Raw genomic sequence first — 21,319 nt, 5'->3', positions numbered from 1 at the left:
TGATGCAGAGCGAGAGGAGCAGAACCAGGAGAACATTGTACACAGAGACTAATACACTGTGGTATAATCGAACGTAATGGACTTCTCCATTAGTGGCAGTGTAATGTCCCTGAACAATCTGCAGGGATCTAGAAGAAAAAACACTATCCATAAGCAGAGGACAAACTGAGGGAGTAGAAACACCGAGGAAAAGCAACTGCCTAACTACAGTGGCTGAGGGGACATGACAGAGGAGAGACTCTAAACGAACACTCTAATGCAAATATTAACAACATGGCAATGGGTTCGAATCAAGAACACATGTGATACCCAGTGGAATCACGCATCGGCTACGGGGGGTGGGAGCGAGGAAAAGAAAATGATCTTTGTCTTTAATTAATAATGCATGGAAACGATCAAATAAAATATTAAAAAAAATAAGTAAATGAATGAATGACTAGATAAAAAGATAAACAAATGAAATGGAAAAAAAAGAATAAGTTTTAAGATCAGAAAAAGGGTTTGCCCACTTCACTTTGTCCCCTTTAAGAAAAGAGACAGAAAAAGGTTGCTGTGGGCTCTTTAAAAAACTAGGATAGAGAGTGGCAGTTGGGAATTCTGGGCCTGTCTCTTGGATTTCCTCTGAGAGCAGGTTGCTGGATCATTTTCTCTGAGAAGATCTGTTATTTATTTGAGAGAGTTAACTTTGAGAAGTTGGTTAACCCAAGAAGCTGAGGAAGAGTTGGTGGGATTGAGAACTTTTCTCTCCAAGAGAGAAACAGATACCAGAGGGGACTCTGTTCCCTCTCACTTGGAGCAAGCCTGTGTCCGTGATTGGCACTGCCAAGAGAGTCTGACAGACTTGAAATTCTAATAGCCACATCTGACAATTGACTTCAGGCAGCTTGTTAATTTTCATCGATTATTGTAAGGAGGTTAATATAAATTTAAGTTCATCTATTAGAATAAGTTTAGTTGGATAGAAATTGAATCTTCGTTAAGAATAGTTTAAGGAGGTTCACCTCGGTGAAGAACAAGAAAATCCATGAGGATTTAGATTAGGGGGGTCTTATTTAGAAATATTAGAATTAGGATAAGAGATTTCCTGTTTTATTACTACCATCTTTATCAAGTCCCTGCCTCTCCTGTTAGGTATAAATAAATAAAGAGTTGGATTAAACTGTGTTCAGCATTTCATCCACCACCGTCAAATAGGTTACGTTGGCAGCTTTAGCTTATCTATACCAGCCGATCAGCATCAATCGACTATCATTATTCAAAACCCAATACAAGATCAATTATACCTATAACAACATGTATAGATATGTGTATAAGTAATATGTATTCTATATCTTAAATATATATGTATGTATGCAAAATACCCACAAAGTGAAAAAACATATGTATTGATACACACATAACATCAATAAAAAATTACTTTGCTTTTCTTAGTTTCAACAGATTTGATAGCTCTGTTTGAACCACCATTCTACAATGGCAAAACCCCAAAACCTGTAAGGCTCTAATTCATCATATTATTAAAAGTTCTGCCAAGAACCACCCCCACCACCATAAAAAAACAGATTCAAGGTAGCAATAATATTTCAATGACATTTCTAATTAGGCATATTGTTTGTGTGGCTGATGTGAGCAAATCTATTCACTAATAGTGATTGAATGGAATGTCTGAACTCCAGCCTGGTAAATTAGAAAAAAGGACTAATACTGGAGTCAGAAAGTCACTCTGGGTCAGTCAGAAACTAACAAGATTTTCTAATACTAAAAGCCACAGAGAATTGACAGTAAATAGAAATCCCATAACAAGAGCTCTCTATATCACTGAATAAAATATCATTTAGTATGTTGCCATTTTTAATATATTTACCTGTCTGTCCCATATGCAACTCAAAATCAACATGTCTCACAGAGAACTTTATCTTTCTTTGGAATTTAAAAATTCAATTTTATTTTTTAGTTCTAAATTTTCTCCCTTATTCACTAAGAAAGCAAGAAAAATAATACCTATTATATATATATATACACACAAATATACATAATGTGTGTATGTTTATATATTTATGTAGTTAAGCAAAAAAAATCTCTCATTAGCTATATTGAAAAATATTTCAATCTTTTCTCTCAATCTATAATCTATCTGAAGCTAGATAGCAGGTTTCATCACAAGTTCTCTGGAACTATGGTTCATTCCATTGTGTTTCTATAGAATCTCAACTTATATTGTTTATATCTGTTCATATTGGCTTGGGAAAACCTAAGTTCCTTAAAAACAATAACTAGTCTTCTTTTGTTGTTGCTGTATTGTGCATACACTGGGTACCTAGAATTGAACTGAATTGAAGAAGGAAGATTGAAAATAAATGCAGGGAAATTTTAAAAGTATTTGTAAACCAAATAATTTGAACCAACCATTTTCAAAGGAATTTGAAAATCACTATAAAATACATACAAAAGATCTAGATAAAATATAACTGGCACACCACATAAAAAATCTATTCTAAACATACCATTTATGGGAAAAGGCATGCCTTTTAGATATTTACTCAATTGAATGCTATGCTTTTATTTTTTATTTATTTTTCTAAATGAGCAAAATTCTACATCCTCTCCCTTACATAACAATTTCCTCCCCCTCACTAAGAACAAAAGAAAAACCAAACCTCCATTATAAAAACTTATAATCGAGGAAAAAAAATTTTAAAATCTGCATTGGTCATGTCCATAAAGATTTGTCTCATTCATCACTTTTCAGTCTGTTACATTTAGATCAGAAAGTAAGGAAGAAAAGAGATGGAAATATGAAAGTATATAACACCTACTATGGCTAGGAGTGTAGTAAGACCCTTTTTCCATAGGAACATGGAAGAGAGAAATTATAAGACATGCAAAAGGACAAGAAGCAAGACAAGAAGCTGGAGATTGATCAGCTGTCAATCAAAGGAAAATTCCATGTGGAATGTGACTGGGAAACAGTTGGAGGCAAGAGCCAAATGCTGACAGTTTTGAGGTCTTTTGGGTGATGGTGGTGATCCTGAGGGAAGAAGCTGGGTTTATCTCTGGGACTTGGGATAATCAAGTTGGAGGTGGCCTGGCTGATTTGAAGGCAGAAGAAGAAGGACAATAGTCCATATATCTCTCTCTGACTGGCTCTGTTTCATGCTTGTAACTGAATTGCCATTTCTCTCAATATCCTCCAATCTAAAACTCACTGTAGATAATAGGGAAACCTCCACCCTCTTACCTTATCCTTCATCTTTCCTGTTTTCCCCAATAAACCCTTACTTGAGATAAAGAAGAGAAAAGAGTATTTCCTCTAAAACATCATAGCTCACCCTGAGTGACTTAGAAGGAGGCTGAAGAAGGGGGAAGGGGAAACGGAAAGGAAGAAGAGGGGAGGAAGGGAGATTGGAAGAGGGAGGAAGAGAGGGAAATAAAAAAGGGAGGAGGGTAGGCAAAGAAAGATAAACTACCTGATCTATTAATCCATCAAATATACCCTCCAATATCATCTATCACAGTTGGTATCAAGTTTCATAATTAGTCCACTACAATCGTAGTTGATAATTATTATGACTTGAGTTTCTAATTCTTTCAAAGTTGTCTGTTTTTACAGTATTGTTGTCATTTTATAAATTATTCTCCTGGCTCTATTCTATTCATTTCACTATGAATTGTTCCATATAAGTCTTTGAAGTTTCCTTTGAAAAAATCCCCTATATAATTTATGACATAATAGAATTTCACAGCATTTATATATCATAACTTGTTTAATCATCCTCTAATTTATTAATTTAATTCAATTTTTGTTTTGTTTTGCTTATATTCTCCTATTTCCCCTTCCTACCCTTTCCTTCCTATTTTGCTGTTAATTTAAAATGTAGCTTTTTATCCAAAATGTCTATTATATGTATATTCTTCCATCCACTGACAAGGTCATATGAGAATAATTTTCAAGGATCAGTCATAGCCTCTACTCTCCAATTTTCTTTGTTTTACAAATGTCAATTTTTACTCCCAGATTATGTGAAATAATGTTCCCTAGCTCTCTTATTCCTCCAAGCAACCCACGCTTAATATAGTCCTCTTTCCCTCTTTTTCTTTTCTTCTCTAAAATAATAAAGATGTAACAGAACCATTCCCAAGCCTCATCTAAAGATGATAGGGCTCAGAAAAAAAAAACATGTATCATCTCTCCAAATTTAAATGTAAGTAGTTTATGTTTATTTAGTTTCTAATTTTTTATTCATATTTGCAATTTTATATTCCCCTTAATACCTATGGTTGTACTTCAAAATTTCTACAGAGATCCAATTTTTTTCATCAAAAATGGATTTGGAAGTCTATTAACTTAAAAGTTTATTTTTTTTTTACCCCTTTAGGATTTTATTTGGTTTTCCTACTCCATTCTCCATTAGCAGCTCTTCTTAGATTTTGGCCTCAACTGCACAAAAAATCCTCCCCAAATAAGATAAATTCATATCCTGAAATCACTCCAAAGATAAAGTCAGGTTTTCATATTCAAAACCTTTGCAATGCAACTTCCATTGCTTTTCCTCTCTGACTAGATGGCAAAACACTAAAACTCCTACCAAAGTCTTCCTTTGGAATGGGCATACAAACTTCCAAGTCACACCATTCTACATCAATAGCTCTGCCTGGCCAAAGAATTAATGCTACAGTACAGGGAGTGTTTATCTGTATCCCAGTTCTGGGTTTTTTGGCTTCCTTTTGTATACTATCTTCCCCATTACACTTAAGTGCTTCATGGGAAGGAACTATCTTTGTATTATTTCTCTTTGGTATTTAACAGGCATTTAATAAATGTTTAATGATTTGAACTATTGAATTATTTTCACTTTTTCTGAGCAAGTTATGATAGGAAGTAAGCCTATATACTTTGCATTCGACAATATAATATTCCAAGTTCTCTTAATTCTTCAAGGTAGTAGCTACTAAGTTCCCTGTGATACTGATTCTAACTACTTAGTACTTAATTCTTTCTGGCTTGCTTGAAATATTTTTTTCCTTGACCTAAAATTTCTGGATATTGGATACGATGTTATAGAGGTTTCCACTGGATGGATTATTTCTATTTCTACTTTGGCCACTGGTCTTTGGAGATCTAGGAAGTTTTCTTCAATGATATCTGGAAATCTAGGCTTCTTTTCCAGTTACATCTTTCACTAGTAAAATTATTATTCAAATTTTTTCTCATCAATTTTTTCAGGTCACTTGTTTTAGCTATGGGATATTTTATATTTTCTTCTATTTTTTCAGTATTTTGACTTTCATTACATATTCCTCAAGGTCTCATGGATTTATTGGTTTTTTATTTGGTCAATTCTAATTTTCAAGGAGTTTGTTGCTGAGGCAGGATTTTGTTAATTTCCTTTTCAATGTCTTTTTCCACAGCTTTCATTTCGTTTCCAAATTTCTCTTTCAAGCATTCTCATTTCATTCATAAAGATTTTTTTACTCTTTTTTTTAACTTTTTTCGTTGCTAAATATCTCACTGAATTCCTAGTTGAATTTGTGCCTGAGGTATTTTACTTTTATTTGCTTGGAAATGTTTTGGAGTTTTTTTCTTCTGAATTCTAGACCTTAATATCCTCATTATCAAATATGGAATCATTTTTTTATGGTTTCCTTCCAACAAATGAAGTGATTCCCTTCAATCTATTTCTTGACTTTGGACTTGATGGTAGGGCCAGGCTCAGTGTACTAGTGGAAGGAAGGTCTGGACTTGGTTTCTTGTTGTTTTCTTTAATTAGTAAGTATTGAATTATTACAGTATCTCAGGGACATGTAAGGCCAGGAACCTACAAGTTTTCAATGTTCTCAAACTGTCTTTTTCAGGGCAAGTATAAATGCTGATCTCCTGATGAGAGCTATTCAACTTCCTGAACTGGGTTTGTTTTTCAAATATTGCAGATTGCTATGAGACTCAGTCACTATATGAAGCTCAGCAAATTCAGAATGACAGAATAAGGCTCCCTTTTGGTGTAAGATATGTATCATAATTTTACACATTGAGTCAAAAACTAGAATTAAGTTTGATTGACTCCTGGGACCAGTTTTACTGCTGCTGTTTGCATCTAAGCCTATACCATTCAACATAGGGATATGCCATACCCAGAAAACCACCTTTAGATGCAGGTATCCAACTTAGTCAGCCCTGGATCTGTGATCCAGAACCAAGAAAAGAGTACCAAGGTTTACTTGTAAATGCTCAAGGATGGTGCTCAGACTTGCCCAGGGACACAGTCTTTCCTTGGGGACTATAGTGCTCCCAATGTGTATTGGGAGCATCATTCATCATCCATATCCACAAATGTCTCTGTCCATTCCTATATGCTAACTAGAATGAGAAAAATGATATGTTTTGAGTTGTTTCTTGTATATCCCAATGAAGAACTGGACTGAGGCATTAGGCATTCTCTCTAGATATGTTTGGAGGAGTTTGTTTCCCTCCATTCCTCCTCTTTCCCTCCATTCCTTCCTTTATTGCTCTTTCCTTGGGGGAAGATGGGTTGCACTGCCTCTTGAATTTCCTCAATACAGGATCCACTTTATCATACTAAGCTTTTAAAAAGTAGATTTTTAAAAATAATTTTTGTCTAAAGAAGACTGTAAGGTAAAGACAGCAGAAACAGTTGTATTAATATAAAAATTATCAGAAAAAAACCATAATTAGTTAAATTGTTTAAGAAGTGATATTGAGTGACTACCAGTCTTTGTCAGTTTGTCCAAAACCATATGTTAATTACATACTATGTGTCAGAAAGTGTGATAAACAATGAAGATATAAAGAAAGGGAAAAGACAGTCCCTAATGAGCACTCAAAATATAGTGGGAGAGACAATATGCAAAGCACTTCATATAAGCAATATATGTACAGGATAAAATAAACAAAAAAAACAAACCTGATAAGATAAGATAAGATGACCCATAGAAAGAAGCCTCTAAAATTAACAGGGATTAGGAAATATTTCCTGTAAAAGATGGGATTTTTAGTTGTGCCTTTAGGGAAGTCAGGGGACTAAAATGAGAAGAGAGAACATCCCACATATGGAATGGAATAGTCACTGAAAATATGTAGTCAGGAGATGGAATATATTATTCATGAAATAGCAGAGGCAAGTCATCACTGGATGACAAGGGTATATAGCTCAGGTATAGGATGTAAAAACATTGGAAATTTAGAAAGATTAAGGTTATGAAAGTTTTGGATGCTAAAAAGAAGATATTTTATTTTATCTTTCAAAAGGTAGAAGAAAGTCACTTTAATTTATTAAACACAAGGATAATATGGTTGGTTGAATTTTCCATTTAGAAAAGTCACATTGATGGGTGAGTAGAATTGTTACATAGTGGAGAAAGACTTATACTAGGCAGACCGACCAGCAGGATACTGCAGTAGTTCATATAAAAAAGGACAGGCATCTACACCAAGATGCTGGAAGTATCAAAGGAGAGAGAAGAGCATATACAAGAAATCTTACAAGGTAAGATCTACTGGCCTTGGCAATGAAATAGGTATCAGGGGAGAAAAATAATCAGGGAATTCATCAAGTTTTTGAGTCTGAGATACAGGTAAGATTATAAAAGAAGAATATGGCACAAAAGAAATGATGCTACTATCTTTCTCAAAGAGCAAAAGAATAGATTGGATGTGATAGAATGATATCCTCTCTACTCATCTCAGAGGTATAATAGATGCTTCTCACTAGGATATTTAAAGTAGCAAAATTATACTATTAAATTCAGACACTGTAGGTCCTAAAATGTCTTGTTCCAATAACCTGTTTATAATCGGTGTTATGCCTTCTACGGCTTCTCTGCTCAATATGTACTGAGGTATCTTAGGAGGTACACCATCGCTGACTTCTATCTTTACTGGTTCCACTGATTTTATTCTACCCACATCATTCTGATGTTTGGCAAAAACCCATTGTGAAATATCATCAGGTGTCTCATATAATGATGTTAAAGTTTGAATTTGCTCAGGTTTTTCTTCCAGTTGCTCCAGATATAGCAATGGGTCATGTTTTAGAGAATGTTTAGGCAAATGCAGGTATATATTTTCAGAATGTTCATATTGCAGGGTTGACCCAATCTTACATAAAAGTCTCATCTTAAAAGGTTATCTAGTCATGCAGGGATCAATAGGAATGTATGATCAATGGTGAGAGAACCTAGCTTAAGCAATGTGCTTTTTACCTTGGGAACCTGTTGTATTTCACCCGTAGTTCCAGTCACTGAAACCATACCCCCTATGGTGATATCTCCTGGAAATGTCTTTAGGACTATATTTTGAAGCACCAATATCCATGAAAGATTTGTATTGTTTCTTCCCCACCTTTAAGGCATCATCTTCCTTCTGAAAACTGGACAAACTATCAGTATCTAACTTTGGTACTTAGTAAACTGTAATAAAATCTAGATGCTACTTGTATTTGTTAGTGAAAAATAAATGTTCAGAAGCTAAGAAAATTGACAGTTCAATAGAAAAATCTTGGAAAAGAAACAACAAAGAAAATTATAACTCTCCCAGATCACACTGAAACACTAATTAGAGACAATATGGAACTAAGAAGATATAGAATTTGGTGAATGTATCTATCTTAAGTATTATAATTTAAGGTTAGTAAAAGAATTGGAAAAAAGTAACTATTAGAGAAACTCCAGAATCATTTAATGTCTACTGGAAGAAACTGTTGAAATCTCAAACAACAGAATAAAGGTCAATGATGTTTTCTTCCTTCTATTCAAAATGTATTTCCATTAAACTAGAGCCATTATTTTCAAACAAAACAACAACTGATTTATATTCTCCTAAAGGATAAATATTTGTTGACATCTTAAGACAGAGAAGGAAAAATACAGGGAAATGCAATTATAAAAGAAAAGTGGTAAAGAATTAATGTATGTTGTCCCTTCCAAAAACTCTTACTATAATGCCTTTCTACATAGTAATTAAAAAAAGTAAAAAAAGATCAATCATCAGGAGCCAAAAATAAAGAAAAGAAGTGAATGCAAGAGGAAACAAAGTATTAAAGAAATGGAAATATCATAAGCAAGACTTGCAGATAAAAACAGGAATAATAAAACCAACAGGTTTAATTTATTATCGCTATAACATGTATAAGTCAATGTTTTTACCCTACATCGAGAATTTTCTAGATTGAAATATGAAAGGGAACAGGCAAGTATTTGCATGTGACTTCCTACAATAGCTATCTTAACAAAAACATGATTTAAAATTGATAACAAAAGTATCCTGTATTCATAAGTATTTCATAATTCAAAAGTATTCATAGGCATTTGGCCTGGTCAAAAAAATTGCTCTATAAACTTTTCTCCTCAAAAATGTGTCTTATATGTGTCTTACATTTTTAATAGGCTAATATTAGACTATATGGAAGGGGCAGCTAGGTGGTGACCTCAGACACTTACTAGCTGTGGGACCATGGGCAAGTCATTTAGCTCTGTTCTTAACTCTGCATCAGTTTCCGCTTCTGGAAAATGAGCCAAAGAAAGAGTAAGGGAAATGATTCCAAATTCAAAATAGGATCACCAAGAGTAACACAACTGAACAAAAATATTCAAATATAACCATAGAGATAACTTTCTTATAATGTATATTGTATAATGTATAATTATATTATAATTTCGGGAACCATATTCTTAATGTCAAATTCAGCATATCAAAAACAGAATCTACTCTCTTCTCCTAAAAATTCCTTCCTTCCAACTTCTATAAAGGGACTTTTGATTCTTCAAGTTATCCAGTTACTCAAAATTTCAGTCATCTTGGACTGTTCCTTCTCCTTGATCCCCATATATAATCACTTAAACAATTATAATTATCTCAAACTTGGATCTCTCTGATTTCAGTCACTAGTCAAGTATACATAAAACTACAAAATAATCTTACACAGAAATAGGTCTGAATATATCATTTACCTATACAAAAACTATTAACAGATCATTATTTCCTCTAGTTTAATGACTATAAATTCTTTAGCCTGGCACTTAAGACAATCTAAAATCTGGTTCTAACCTAGTTTTTCAGACTTATATTAGTACATATAGCATTGTTTCTCTGAGATTCAGGACCTTCCTTCCACTGATCTCTGGTTTCACCTCTAAGTCTTCCCAGGCAGAGCTTGTTCACATGATTATGGCCTCTATTTTTACCTGTAGGACTTTATTCTTCTTACCCACATTCAAGGACCTAGCCTTAACCTTGAACCTTTCATTTTACTGCCCCGTCCATTTTCTGGCCCCTCTAAAACTAGACTACTTCCAAATGACACAGCATCTTTGGCAACTCTTTACAGTATTGGTTCCCTATAATGCACACCCATAGCTTACTACTCATGGTAGAGAAAGGGGAATAGAAGGAGCATTTATTAATTGAATACTACGTGCCAACCACGGCAGTAAATAGTTTTAAAATCCTATTTTATATGATCCTCACAATAGTCACACAGGTTGAATTTCATTATTGCATTCATTTGACAGTTGAGGAAACTGAGATACCCAGAGGTTACATGATTTGTCCAGGCTGACACAGCTAATAGGTGTTTAAACAAGGATTTGAATCTTTCTCACTCCGGGTGCAGTACTTTATCCACTATGCCAACTAGCTTCCTGGAGAAGTAACAATACTCATAAAAGCAAAAGAGCAGAGTAAACTAGTATTTAATAAAACACAGATTCTAGCTACTGGGGCAAGAATCAACTATTGTAAGAAGTAAGAAGTAAGAGAGCAGATGAGGTAGGTCTGCAGGGAGAGGAAGATGCAGAGAGAAGATTCTAGAATGTGAGGGGAAAATGTGAGACAGTTAACTGAGGATGGAGCTGGGGGTCTTTCTCTGGTTTGACCTGGAGGCACTGGCTGCTTTCCCTTAGTGGCTGCTTCTACCTTGTCTTTCCCATCCTACCTGTTTACCTGCTGACTTGTTGTCATCTACTAAGCTTCCTGGTGTGATCCCGAACTATTTGGGCCATCTGTCTGTAACAGTGAGTCTGGGGTCCTTCTGGATCCAGGGCCTCTCCTTGGGTCCTGTCCTGCCAAAACTCACTACCTCTATTACTAGGTTGAGATTACTGTATGTTTATCTATATTAAGGACTGGGCTCTTTAGACAGATAGGTAAGGATTAGGTTAGCAAAGACTCTTGGTAACTAGACATTTAGATTTGGGGGAGGGTTAGGTAGTTGTTATTAGTTTAGGATTATCCAAATCCCCTTTTCACCTTTCCTTGTCACAATAAATTCAACATCTATCCCTGTTATATATAGTGATCTGTGTTTGTTACCTCAGGACAGACTCTGCCTGGACTGGGCCTGTTAACCTGATAACCTACTGACACTGCCTTCCCAAATCAGTTAAATCTTCTGATACTGCGCTATCTGAACCATCTAATTAATACCATCCCCAAACCACCCTCCCTTAACCCTAACACTAACAAAAATCACTGAAAAAAATGAAAAACAGTCTGACAGAAACTAGTTTTATACCAATATTTCACAAGATACACCAAAGTATATGCAAAATGGGCTCATGATTTAGATAATAAAGGGGATCTCATAAAGCGAGTCAGTGGAGCAGGTCTATGAACAAGAGAAGACTTCATCACCAAACAAAAGAAAGATAAAAAGATAGAAAGGGAAAATTTTTGATTATATAAAATTTAAGTTTTTAACAAACAAAATTAATATAGTTAAAATTTCAAGACAAGAAACAAATTGGGGATAAATTATTTTAGCAAGTTTCTCTAATACAAGCCTTCTATATTCTGTATGGAGAATATAAATATTCTTTAAGATAATAATCATTTCCAACATATATAACGAACTGAGTCAAATTTTGATAATAATAAACATTTTATGATAGATTAACAGTCAAATGACAAGAATAGAAATTTTTGTTGAGGAAAGCTAAACTATCAAAAGTCATATAAAAATATTCTGAATTATTACTACTTATACAAATGTAACTTAAAACCTAAAGTATCATCTCATATCCATCAAATTGAGAAATTCAACAAAAAATGAAAATGACAAATGTTGAAGAAAAGTTGTGGAGAAAATGGTTATCTGCACGCACTACTGGTGTAAAATGAAGTCCAACTCTTCTAGAACATGATTTGGAATTATGTTCAAAGAGCAACACTATTATAGGCTATAAACATTAAAGAAAGAGGAACAGGAAAGTTTTTGTACAAACAAAACCAATGTAACCAAAATTAGAAGGGAAGTAACAAATTGGGAAACAATCTTCATTACAAAAATACCTGACAAAGGTCTAATTACTCAAATTTATAAAGAGCTAAACCAGTTGTACAAAAAGTCAAGCCATTTTTCAATTGATAAATGGGCAAGGGACATGAATAGGCAATTTTCGGTTAAAGAAATCAAAACTATTAATAAGCACATGAAAAAGTGTTCTAAATCTCTGATAATTAGACAGGTGCAAATCAAAACAACTCTGAGGTATCACCTCACACCAAGCAAATTGGCTAACATGACAGCAAAGAAAAGTAATGAATGCTGGAGGGGATGTGACAAAGTCCGGACATTATTAATTCATTGCTGGTGGAGTTGTGAATTGATCCAACCATTTTGGAAGACAATTTGGAACTATGCTCAAAGGGAGCTAAAAGACTGTCTGCCCTTTGATCCAGCCATAGCACTGCTGGGCTTGTACCCCAAAGAGATAATGGACAAAAAGACTTGTACAAGAATATTCATAGCTGCGCTCTTTGTGGTGGCAAAAAAATTGGAAAATGAGGGGATGCCCATCAATTGGGGAATGGCTGAACAAATTGTGGTATATGTTGGTGATGGAATACGATTGTGCTAAAAGAAATAATAAGGTAGAGGAATTCCATGGAGACTGGAACAACCTCCAAGAAGTGATGCAGAGAGAAAGGAGCAGAACCAGGAAAACATTGTACACAGAGACTGATACACTGTGGTACAATTGAATGTAATGGACTTCTCCATTAGTGGCAATGCAGTGATCCTGAACAACTTGGAGGGACCTACGAAAAAAAAAAACACTATCCACATTCAGAGGAAAAACTGTGGGAATAAAAACACCAAAGGAAAAAACAACTGCTTGATTTCATGGGTCGAGGGAATATGGCTAGGGATGTAGACTCTAAATGAAGATCCTAGTGCAAACACCAACAACATGGAAACAGGTTCTGATCAAGGACACATGTAATACCCAATAAAATTGCATGTCGACTGCAGGAAAGGTTGGGGGGAGAGGAGGGAGAGGGAGGGAAATAATGTAACTCTTGTAACCAAGGAATAATGTTCTAAATTGACTAAATAAATTAATTTAAAAAAAAAGAATATTATCCTAAAATTTCATTCAGTTTCTGAATTCCCTGTTTCATTGTGATATATCTTCTATCTCTGAAGAAATTAAGTAAAACCCCCTCTATCACTATCTTCTTTAAAGAAGTTTTAAAATACTGGCATTGTTTTTAAAACTATATTTTTCTCAAAAAGTACCACAAAAATGAATTAGAATTACAAAACATACATGTATCAAATGGCAAAGCAATTAAAACCTTAAGAGAAAAGTCAAATTTGGCAAAAATTAGACTATAAATCTATAATAGTGAGGGGTAATATTGTTTTACCTATTTCAGAAATAGATACAGCCATATTTAAATAAGAATAAGTTATGGATTCAAATAGTATTTTAGAAAAGTCAGATATGACAGGCTTCCAGAGATTACTAAAAACAAACAAGAAGAATATATATATATTTCTCTTCTGTGCATGGAACTTTTATAATAACTAAGCATTAGAGCAATAAAAATCTTCAAAGGAATACAGGTAAGTAGAAATATTAAACATGTTTTTTAAAACATAAAAATAAAACTATATCCCATAAAGGACCAATTAATAAACCAAAAAGTTAATAGATAAGTAAATAATAATCCTTAAAGAATAAGGAAGTGTTCTTTATAATAGCAAAGAAATCTGTGAAAAGCTCTGAAAGAATAGTATTTTAATTGATTAATTCATTAAATAAAATGGCAATGAGAAAATAAACTAAAATTATCGAGTTATAATTAAAGTAGTCCTTAATGAAAATTTTTCTGCTCTAACCATTTTCTTTAATTACAAAGGGAAAGAACAGATCAGCAAAGCGGACAAGTATCTTTTTATAAAAAATTAATCAAGAAATTAAAAATACCCACTCAAGCATTAAAATACAAATTTTGAAAAAAGAAATCAAAACAAAGCAAAAATAGAGTCTTTTTAAGAATAAGTAAAATGAGGGAAAGTAGACTTTTTTTAACCTAAAATATTCAATAGAAAATCATTAGCTACTTTATTTTTGAAAACTAAATCAATGATACCAAAAAGAAATAAATGCACTGATGGCTAAGAAAGAAAAAAATTATTAGAAACTAATTTGCCCCAATTTATGCTAATAAAACTGATGAAGTAAATTAACTGGATAATTGTTTAAAAATATATAAAATACCTGCCATAAAAGAACAAAAAAATAGGAAAATTACATAATGCAATCAAAAATAAATAAATTAAAGAATATATAAGTGAGCCCCCTTCCCCAAAATAGAAACTCCATCAGCCAGGAACAAGATATTTATAAGTGAATTCTATCAAGTATATAAGAAAAATTTCAGTATGCTAAAATCTGTTTTAAAAACAGGAGATACTATTAAATTCTTTTTATGATACAAATGTGGTTTTTTATACCTACATCAAATAGTCAAAATAGAAAAAAGAAAACTAATGTTGTCCTTGTTACCACTATGATAAATTATGTTCATATTTTCGTACCACTTAACATCTTTTCATCATCTTTCATAGAAAACTATCCAGTTCATAACATACAGCATATATTACTAGTCTCCTTGCTAATAAACAACCATAATCATAAAGTTATATATAATGCTATTGACATTCTACAATCATATAATATATATCCACAAATAAAATATTCATAATCTCTTTTAAAATTTTCTATCTCCTCTTTTGATAATAACAGTATGACAGTTTCCACTTCTTTGCTACCTTTTCAGGGGCCTCTCCATCCTTTCTCATTCCTTTTAAATGGTTGTGAATTGGGAAAATCAAACCTATTAATGCAAGGCTCTGAAGGAGGAGGTCAAAGGAATAATGTACATAGTTTTAAAGCAAAGAGTATGACAATTATTTCAATGTTGAAAGGGCTTTTTTCATTGTATATCTAAATGTTTCCCTTCAAAATAGTCATCTTAGAAAGTCACAATAATGTTGGATGTGAATGATTGCATATGTGAAACTGTCTTCAGAGCCAGTTTTAAAGCTACTGATGAAAAAAAAAGTTTCATTACTTCAAAGTTAAATTGATACCAAAAAAAAAAATTTTTAGGAGTATTACTCTATCACCTGTTTACCAAACTTGGCTCTAAACATGAGATACTTTTGAAAGTTAAATTTAACCTTAAGGTACTGAAATATGTTGGTAAGATGGATAGAAAGGATTGTGGACTTGTTTTCACAGTTTGGTATATCACTCACAGAGACTAGGCCAACAGGTCTGTGTAGTCCTGAGAAGTAGCTTATAGGCCAAACGTTATCTGACTAGTTTACAACTTGTTTAAAACATTAAATTAGATTTATTATTATCAAAGTAAAAGAGGAAGGGAAGAGGACCAGGGAAAGGAGTCCCTAAGCTATAAATCTGGATACTCCTTCCCTCCTTTCTATGGGCTTCTCTCAAAGCCATCTTCAAGTTCTTCTGGCTATATAATCTAATCTAACTGGTCCTCCAAATTACTGGTAGGCAAGTCAAAAGCTCGTCAGATATTTGATTGTTTGACCTCTTGGTGCAACCACCCTTCTAGGCCAAAGGTCAAGGTGGCTGGGCTGTCTCACTGACAGTTTTTAAATGGGTACTGGAAGCTCTCTAGCTCTCAGTGAGGAAATCTCAGGATATAAAATCTTATAGGAACACAGGAAGAGGGAAATTGGAGACAGGGATGGACCGGATCTCAGGATCTCTGGATAGCTGGAAAGCAGGAACCTCAGGCTCTCGGAGAATAGTGTGAAACTTTAAAATTACTCCACCCTACTTATACAATACTTTAGGGGAAGATAAAAGTTGTAATCTCCTGATTGAACAATGAAGGTACTTAGTTCTCACCTTATAGTGAAGCTAGAAAGTTAAGCTAAGTCTATTTTTAGACCTTAATACAAAAAGATGTTAAGTACCTATGAAGGTTAAATTAATCACAAAAAGTCCAAGTAACTAACAAAAGGTGAACTTAACAAAGAAGTGTAAAGTAACTCAAAAATCTAATCAAAGAAGGTGAAAACTAGAAGTATGGGCAGTCCTAGAGAAAAGTGTCTACTGTGTAGACGTGAAAATTTAGGGAAAGTGACACAAGAGAAAAGATCTTTAAAAAGAGGCCTAGATGAGCAGCCTGGGGCTTCAGTTCAGGTGTGGAACTCAGGAGGAGCTTCCTTGAGAGGGTCTCATGGTGATTTTGGTAAGACTGACTTCCTTTTCCCTTGGGCTCAGGGAGGCCCCTTTAGCCAAGACCTTTAACTCCTGCCTGGCTCAGCCTAAGCCAGAGCAGTTTAAATTAACTCTTTCCTCTCTCTCTCTCCTCCTTAATTACTTCTCTCTATATTAATTAAAATCAACATAATTTCCAGCTGACTTGGGTATTTTATTATTTGGGATTTTCCCTATCAAAGAAATTAATTTATATTTTTAAGTTAAAACACTAAAATTATCCTTTATAATAGGTAAGTCACCTTCCCTCAGGCACAGACAGATCAGACAGCAGGAAGTTACCTCTCTAGTTCCCTTGAAGAAACAGGAACAACATATCACAACAGTCTCAAGGTGTCCAGTTTTAAGAAGTCCCTAGATTCTAGAATAGGGTCTTTCAGTTCCATGCATATGGCCAGACCCTCTTTGCAAACCCTTGCCTTTAGCATCTTTTGCAAAAGTCCTGCTTTCTTTCATTCACTCTTACAGTACAAATATATGCTACCATAAAGATGTTCTAAAAAAAGCTCCATAGGTAATGAACATAATTCTAAAATCAAAATTGTAAAGAATATATTAAGCAATAACAACACTGTTGGAATTACTTGTACAGTCTCTCAATGTGTCTTCATTAAAGAGATTCATCTAGATATTGAAATTCTGGCTTAGTAAATCAGTCAAAATTTGTGTCAGGGTATATACACACAGCTAACAAGTTAAGGAAGAGATTTCAGTTGTTAAGGAAGAAAATAATCAAAGCATGGTGACTAGGTACTTACTGTGAATTCACAGAGGCAAGAATTTCACCTCTGGCAAGATTCCTGGTCAAGAATACAAAAATACATATTTGTAGATCCACGTATGTGATAGTTTTTTCTTTTAAAAATGATTGCTTTTCTTACCTGAAGTCTAGTATTCATTTCTAAGAAATAAAAATTCTTCCTTGAGTCTACAAGGAATTCCACTGTTCCAGCAGAAGAATATTTCACTGCTCTGGCAAGAGCGACTGCTTGTTCCCCCATGGCTCTTCTAGTCTCTGGGTCCAAAAAAGTACTACAAATATACAAAAAATACCTTTATCTACTTAGAAAAAATATACTCAGTCAAGTAATGATTTATATGGAATATATTCAAAATAAAAGATAAATAATGTGAATTTGTAAAAACATATCTAAAAATAATTTTAAATGTAAACAAATATAAATAATGGTTTTTCTCCTGGCTAATAATGGCTCACTTACCACTAAATTGGCATAATAACAAAGATTTACAAGTAAAATTATTTAATATATACATTCCAAATTTTCTTATATTACTAGGATAAGAATAGAAATGTATACAAATATATGATCCATAAATTAAAGGGTCTTTAGGAAGACCTGAGGCATTAAGGTAATTATTTAGTCAAAAGATCATTAAAAATTAAAAATTTTAGTAAAAGTGAGCCCCATTTAAAGAAAAGGTCACAGTTTGAAGGAAGAAAGTCTTGCCAAGTAAAACAGGTATGGGAGGACTAATTTTTGAAAAGGAAATAGATATGTTTAAAAACACTTTATTTTATTTTACTTTTAAATCCATACCTTCCATCTTAGATTCAATATTGTATATTGGTTCTAAGGCGGAAGAGTGGTAAGGGCTAGGCAATAGGGATTAGGTGACTTGCCCAGGGTCACACAACTAGGAAGTGTCTGAGGCCAGACTTAAACTTAAGACCTCCCATCTCTAGGCCTGGCTCTCAATCCACTGAGTCACCCAGCTGCCCCCTAAAAGCAGTTTTTTAAAAAATGAGCACTCAATGAGAAAAATGGTGTGGCTGAGTCTTATACCAAAATGCAATCATTTATTTTGTAAAATTCATATTCACCTATAATAACATTTTACATAATTCCTTGTCAAATAAATATATGTCAGATTTAATTTTTGTTTATTTCTTTTCCATGAGAAGGAAATTTAAAAATTAAGATTAATTAAAAGCCATGTAGTAAACAGAGAACTTAATAAAGTTATTCCTAATAACAACAGAAATATGACAAAAAGAAAACTAACCACTGATAGTGTGTCAAAGAAACTCATCCCCTCCCCCTTCCTGAGTAACTTTACCTGTCTATCAAGCATTCCTGACATACCACATTTGTGCCAGGGTTGCGTTGGTGTACGTTCTGTACATCAATAAAAATTAAGGTTTGGGGAAGGACCAGGGAAACCAACAAGAGAACAAGAAGACCATGAGGGAACCATAAGGAGAAAAAACAGTGCAGGAGGTGAGGGGGAATGAAGAAGGGACTTGCAGGCTAGGACCATGCAGTCAAGTTACTTAGGAATGATTATCTACCCTTCCTAATAAACTTTATTATATATATATGGGTAGAAATATTATTATTTTTAAATTATTACACTAGTAAAGTTTAGTATAAAATCAGTATATAATAAAATGTGCTATCCCTGCTAAAAAATAGTTTAAATGTTGTATATAACTCATATGAAAAGGCATATATAATAAGATTCTGGATTCCATGTTGAATTTTATAACTTCTAAATCATTTCTAAGGACCATTAAGAAATAGTTGGTAGAAAACATACAAGGTAAAGAAAGATTATAAGTTAACTAAAATATTTACAAATTCCTTTTGTACTATAAATTCAAACAATATTTTCTATTAAATTCTAATGTAATTATTATAAGTTAGAATGAACTGATTTTTTACTGTGGGGAAAAACTGTATGCAAAGAAATTATAAAGGATTACAAATTACTATCAACCTATATAAAAATAAGAAGCAATGAATTCCCTTTAGGATTAAATGAAAGATAAACAGCTGATCTTAAAAGCAAATTTGACAGAATGGGCCTAAGAACCTAGCCAAATGCTGAGAGAAAAAAAATAAGTCACATAAAACAATTGAAATATCAAAACTTTTTTAAGTAAAATCAATTGTTACATGATAAATCCTATATAATTATGGACAAGCACTAAGCTAAACCCTAAAGGTTTCAAAAACAAGCATCCTTGTACTCAAAAATCTTATATTCTGCTGGAGGGAGGTATTCCATATATACATGAGTGGGTAAATATGTGAAAATCTTATGTTGAAAAAGTATATTAACAATTGGAAAGAGATGAAATGTCAAGTTCAAGGAACAGTAGAAGCTAGTTTGTTTGAAACTTGGAACGTAAAAAATAATGTGAAAGAAAGCTACTGGTAGGGAGAGGTTAGAGGCAAATTATGGAATTTAAAACCATAGGCTAAAAATATTGTATTTTATCTGTGAAGCAATAAAGAGCCACTGAAGGTTTTTGTGTCAAGGGAATGACAGTAGGAAATGCAGGAAAGGAGATACATGAGAAGCAGGAAAAGCAATTAAAAGGTCATTTCAATAGTAATATCAATTTCAATAGTAATAATCAATTCAACAAACATTTATTTAATAAATACTATCAGACAGATATAGTACTAGGTACTAAGTAAAAAAGGAAGGTCAGGGAGAATTAGAGAGGACAGCTATGTGCACAGATAAGTAAATATAAAACATGTTTTCTTTAAATTTAATTTAAAATTTAAAATATGCAAAATAATTTCTGGGAATGGATAAAAACAGTAACAGAAGAGAACAAGAGAAGTTTCATGTAGAAAATAGCCCATAAACTAGCAAAAGAAGGGGCATTATTCTAGATGTTGGGGACTAGTCTATATAAAAGCAAAAAAAATGGAAGTATAATGTCATGTAGAAGGACAAGAAGGACAGTTTGATTGGAATGAGTGCTTGAAATGGAGTAATATGGGGAAGAAAAGTCTGTAGGGGACAGCCAAATGACTGGCTTTAAAAGACAAACAGAAAAGGTTATATTTTATCCTAAGAGGGAGCCACAGAAATTTCTGTTCTAATAAAAATTGCTATTGGGGATAAACTGAAGCACAAAAGTCCCAGGATAGTTTATTTATTAGCAAGACTAGCAGTTGTCACTAGTAGAAGTGAATGGCCTGTCAGTGACATTAGATACACCTTACATTCAGAGCAGCTTTTTTAATAGAGTCTAGTGGTTATATGAGGTCCAAGACTGTTATTTCTCTAAGAAAAGCAAAAGATGGGTTATACATCATACTGACTAGCAAGAAGAGACTGTAGAGTTCATAGTAACAGAGAAAACAGTTAGTCAATATCCTCTGGAAAGTCCCAGGCCACATATCACTGAAAATTAAAGAAACCCAGGACTGGGCAAAGCATGTCCTGACCAGGTTGGCTGGTCAACCATTCACCTCATCGACTTCAAGAGAGAGGACCAGCTTGTAGCCTTAGAATTTGGGTAGCTAAGCTCTGACAAACTCTATTACTAGGGCCTACATAATTCATTCAAATCAGACGCACAGATAGCAGTTACAGTGATTAGAACTCTTATATGATTATAACAATAATCTCGTGATTATTGTTCCAGAACAATAATCAGTTTCACACTTCTAGAAGAGTAATAACATAATCAAAAATGTGCTATAGGAATATCAATTTAGCAACTGAGTAGAAAATGAACTGTGGAAAGAAGACCAGTGAAGAGGTCGGCCAACACAATCAACAGTCCAGGCCAAAGGACACTCGCACATAAACTACCGTGGGGGCTAGGTGATTCGAGAGAGAAGGGTAGCTGCAGAGCAATAATCAATAGTTCTGTCTAGCAGACAGCTAATTGCAGGTGGGAACTAAAGGAGAGGGGAGAATCAAGTGTGACTCACAGGTTGTGAACCTAAATGACTTAAGGAATATTATTCTTCTCAAAAGAAACAGG

At 33.7% G+C, this 21,319-nt stretch overlaps 1 protein-coding gene and 1 long non-coding RNA gene across 3 annotated transcripts in view; one reads left to right on the top strand and one right to left on the bottom strand.

Moving 5' to 3' along the window:
- PCCA (propionyl-CoA carboxylase subunit alpha) overlaps window positions 1-21,319 on the bottom strand; it is a 569,394-nt gene that overhangs the window by 308,137 nt on the left and 239,938 nt on the right. For both annotated transcript variants that reach the window (XM_007501342.3, XM_056807506.1), the window contains one exon: window positions 17,445-17,595. In XM_007501342.3, the coding sequence (XP_007501404.1) occupies window positions 17,445-17,595 (151 nt within the window). The remainder of the gene's footprint in view (window positions 1-17,444; window positions 17,596-21,319) is intronic.
- LOC103092279 (uncharacterized) overlaps window positions 10,836-21,319 on the top strand; it is a 48,501-nt gene continuing 38,017 nt past the window's right edge. Inside the window, exon 1 of the long non-coding RNA XR_471404.3 lies at window positions 10,836-11,025. This is a non-coding gene — a long non-coding RNA (uncharacterized LOC103092279). The remainder of the gene's footprint in view (window positions 11,026-21,319) is intronic.

The sequence above is a fragment of the Monodelphis domestica genome, chromosome 8 (assembly GCF_027887165.1).
Source record: "Monodelphis domestica isolate mMonDom1 chromosome 8, mMonDom1.pri, whole genome shotgun sequence".
Classification (NCBI taxonomy): Eukaryota; Metazoa; Chordata; class Mammalia; order Didelphimorphia; family Didelphidae; genus Monodelphis; species Monodelphis domestica.
The sequence above is the reverse complement of the archived record's forward strand: the minus strand, read 5'-3'. Positions and strand labels throughout refer to the sequence as shown.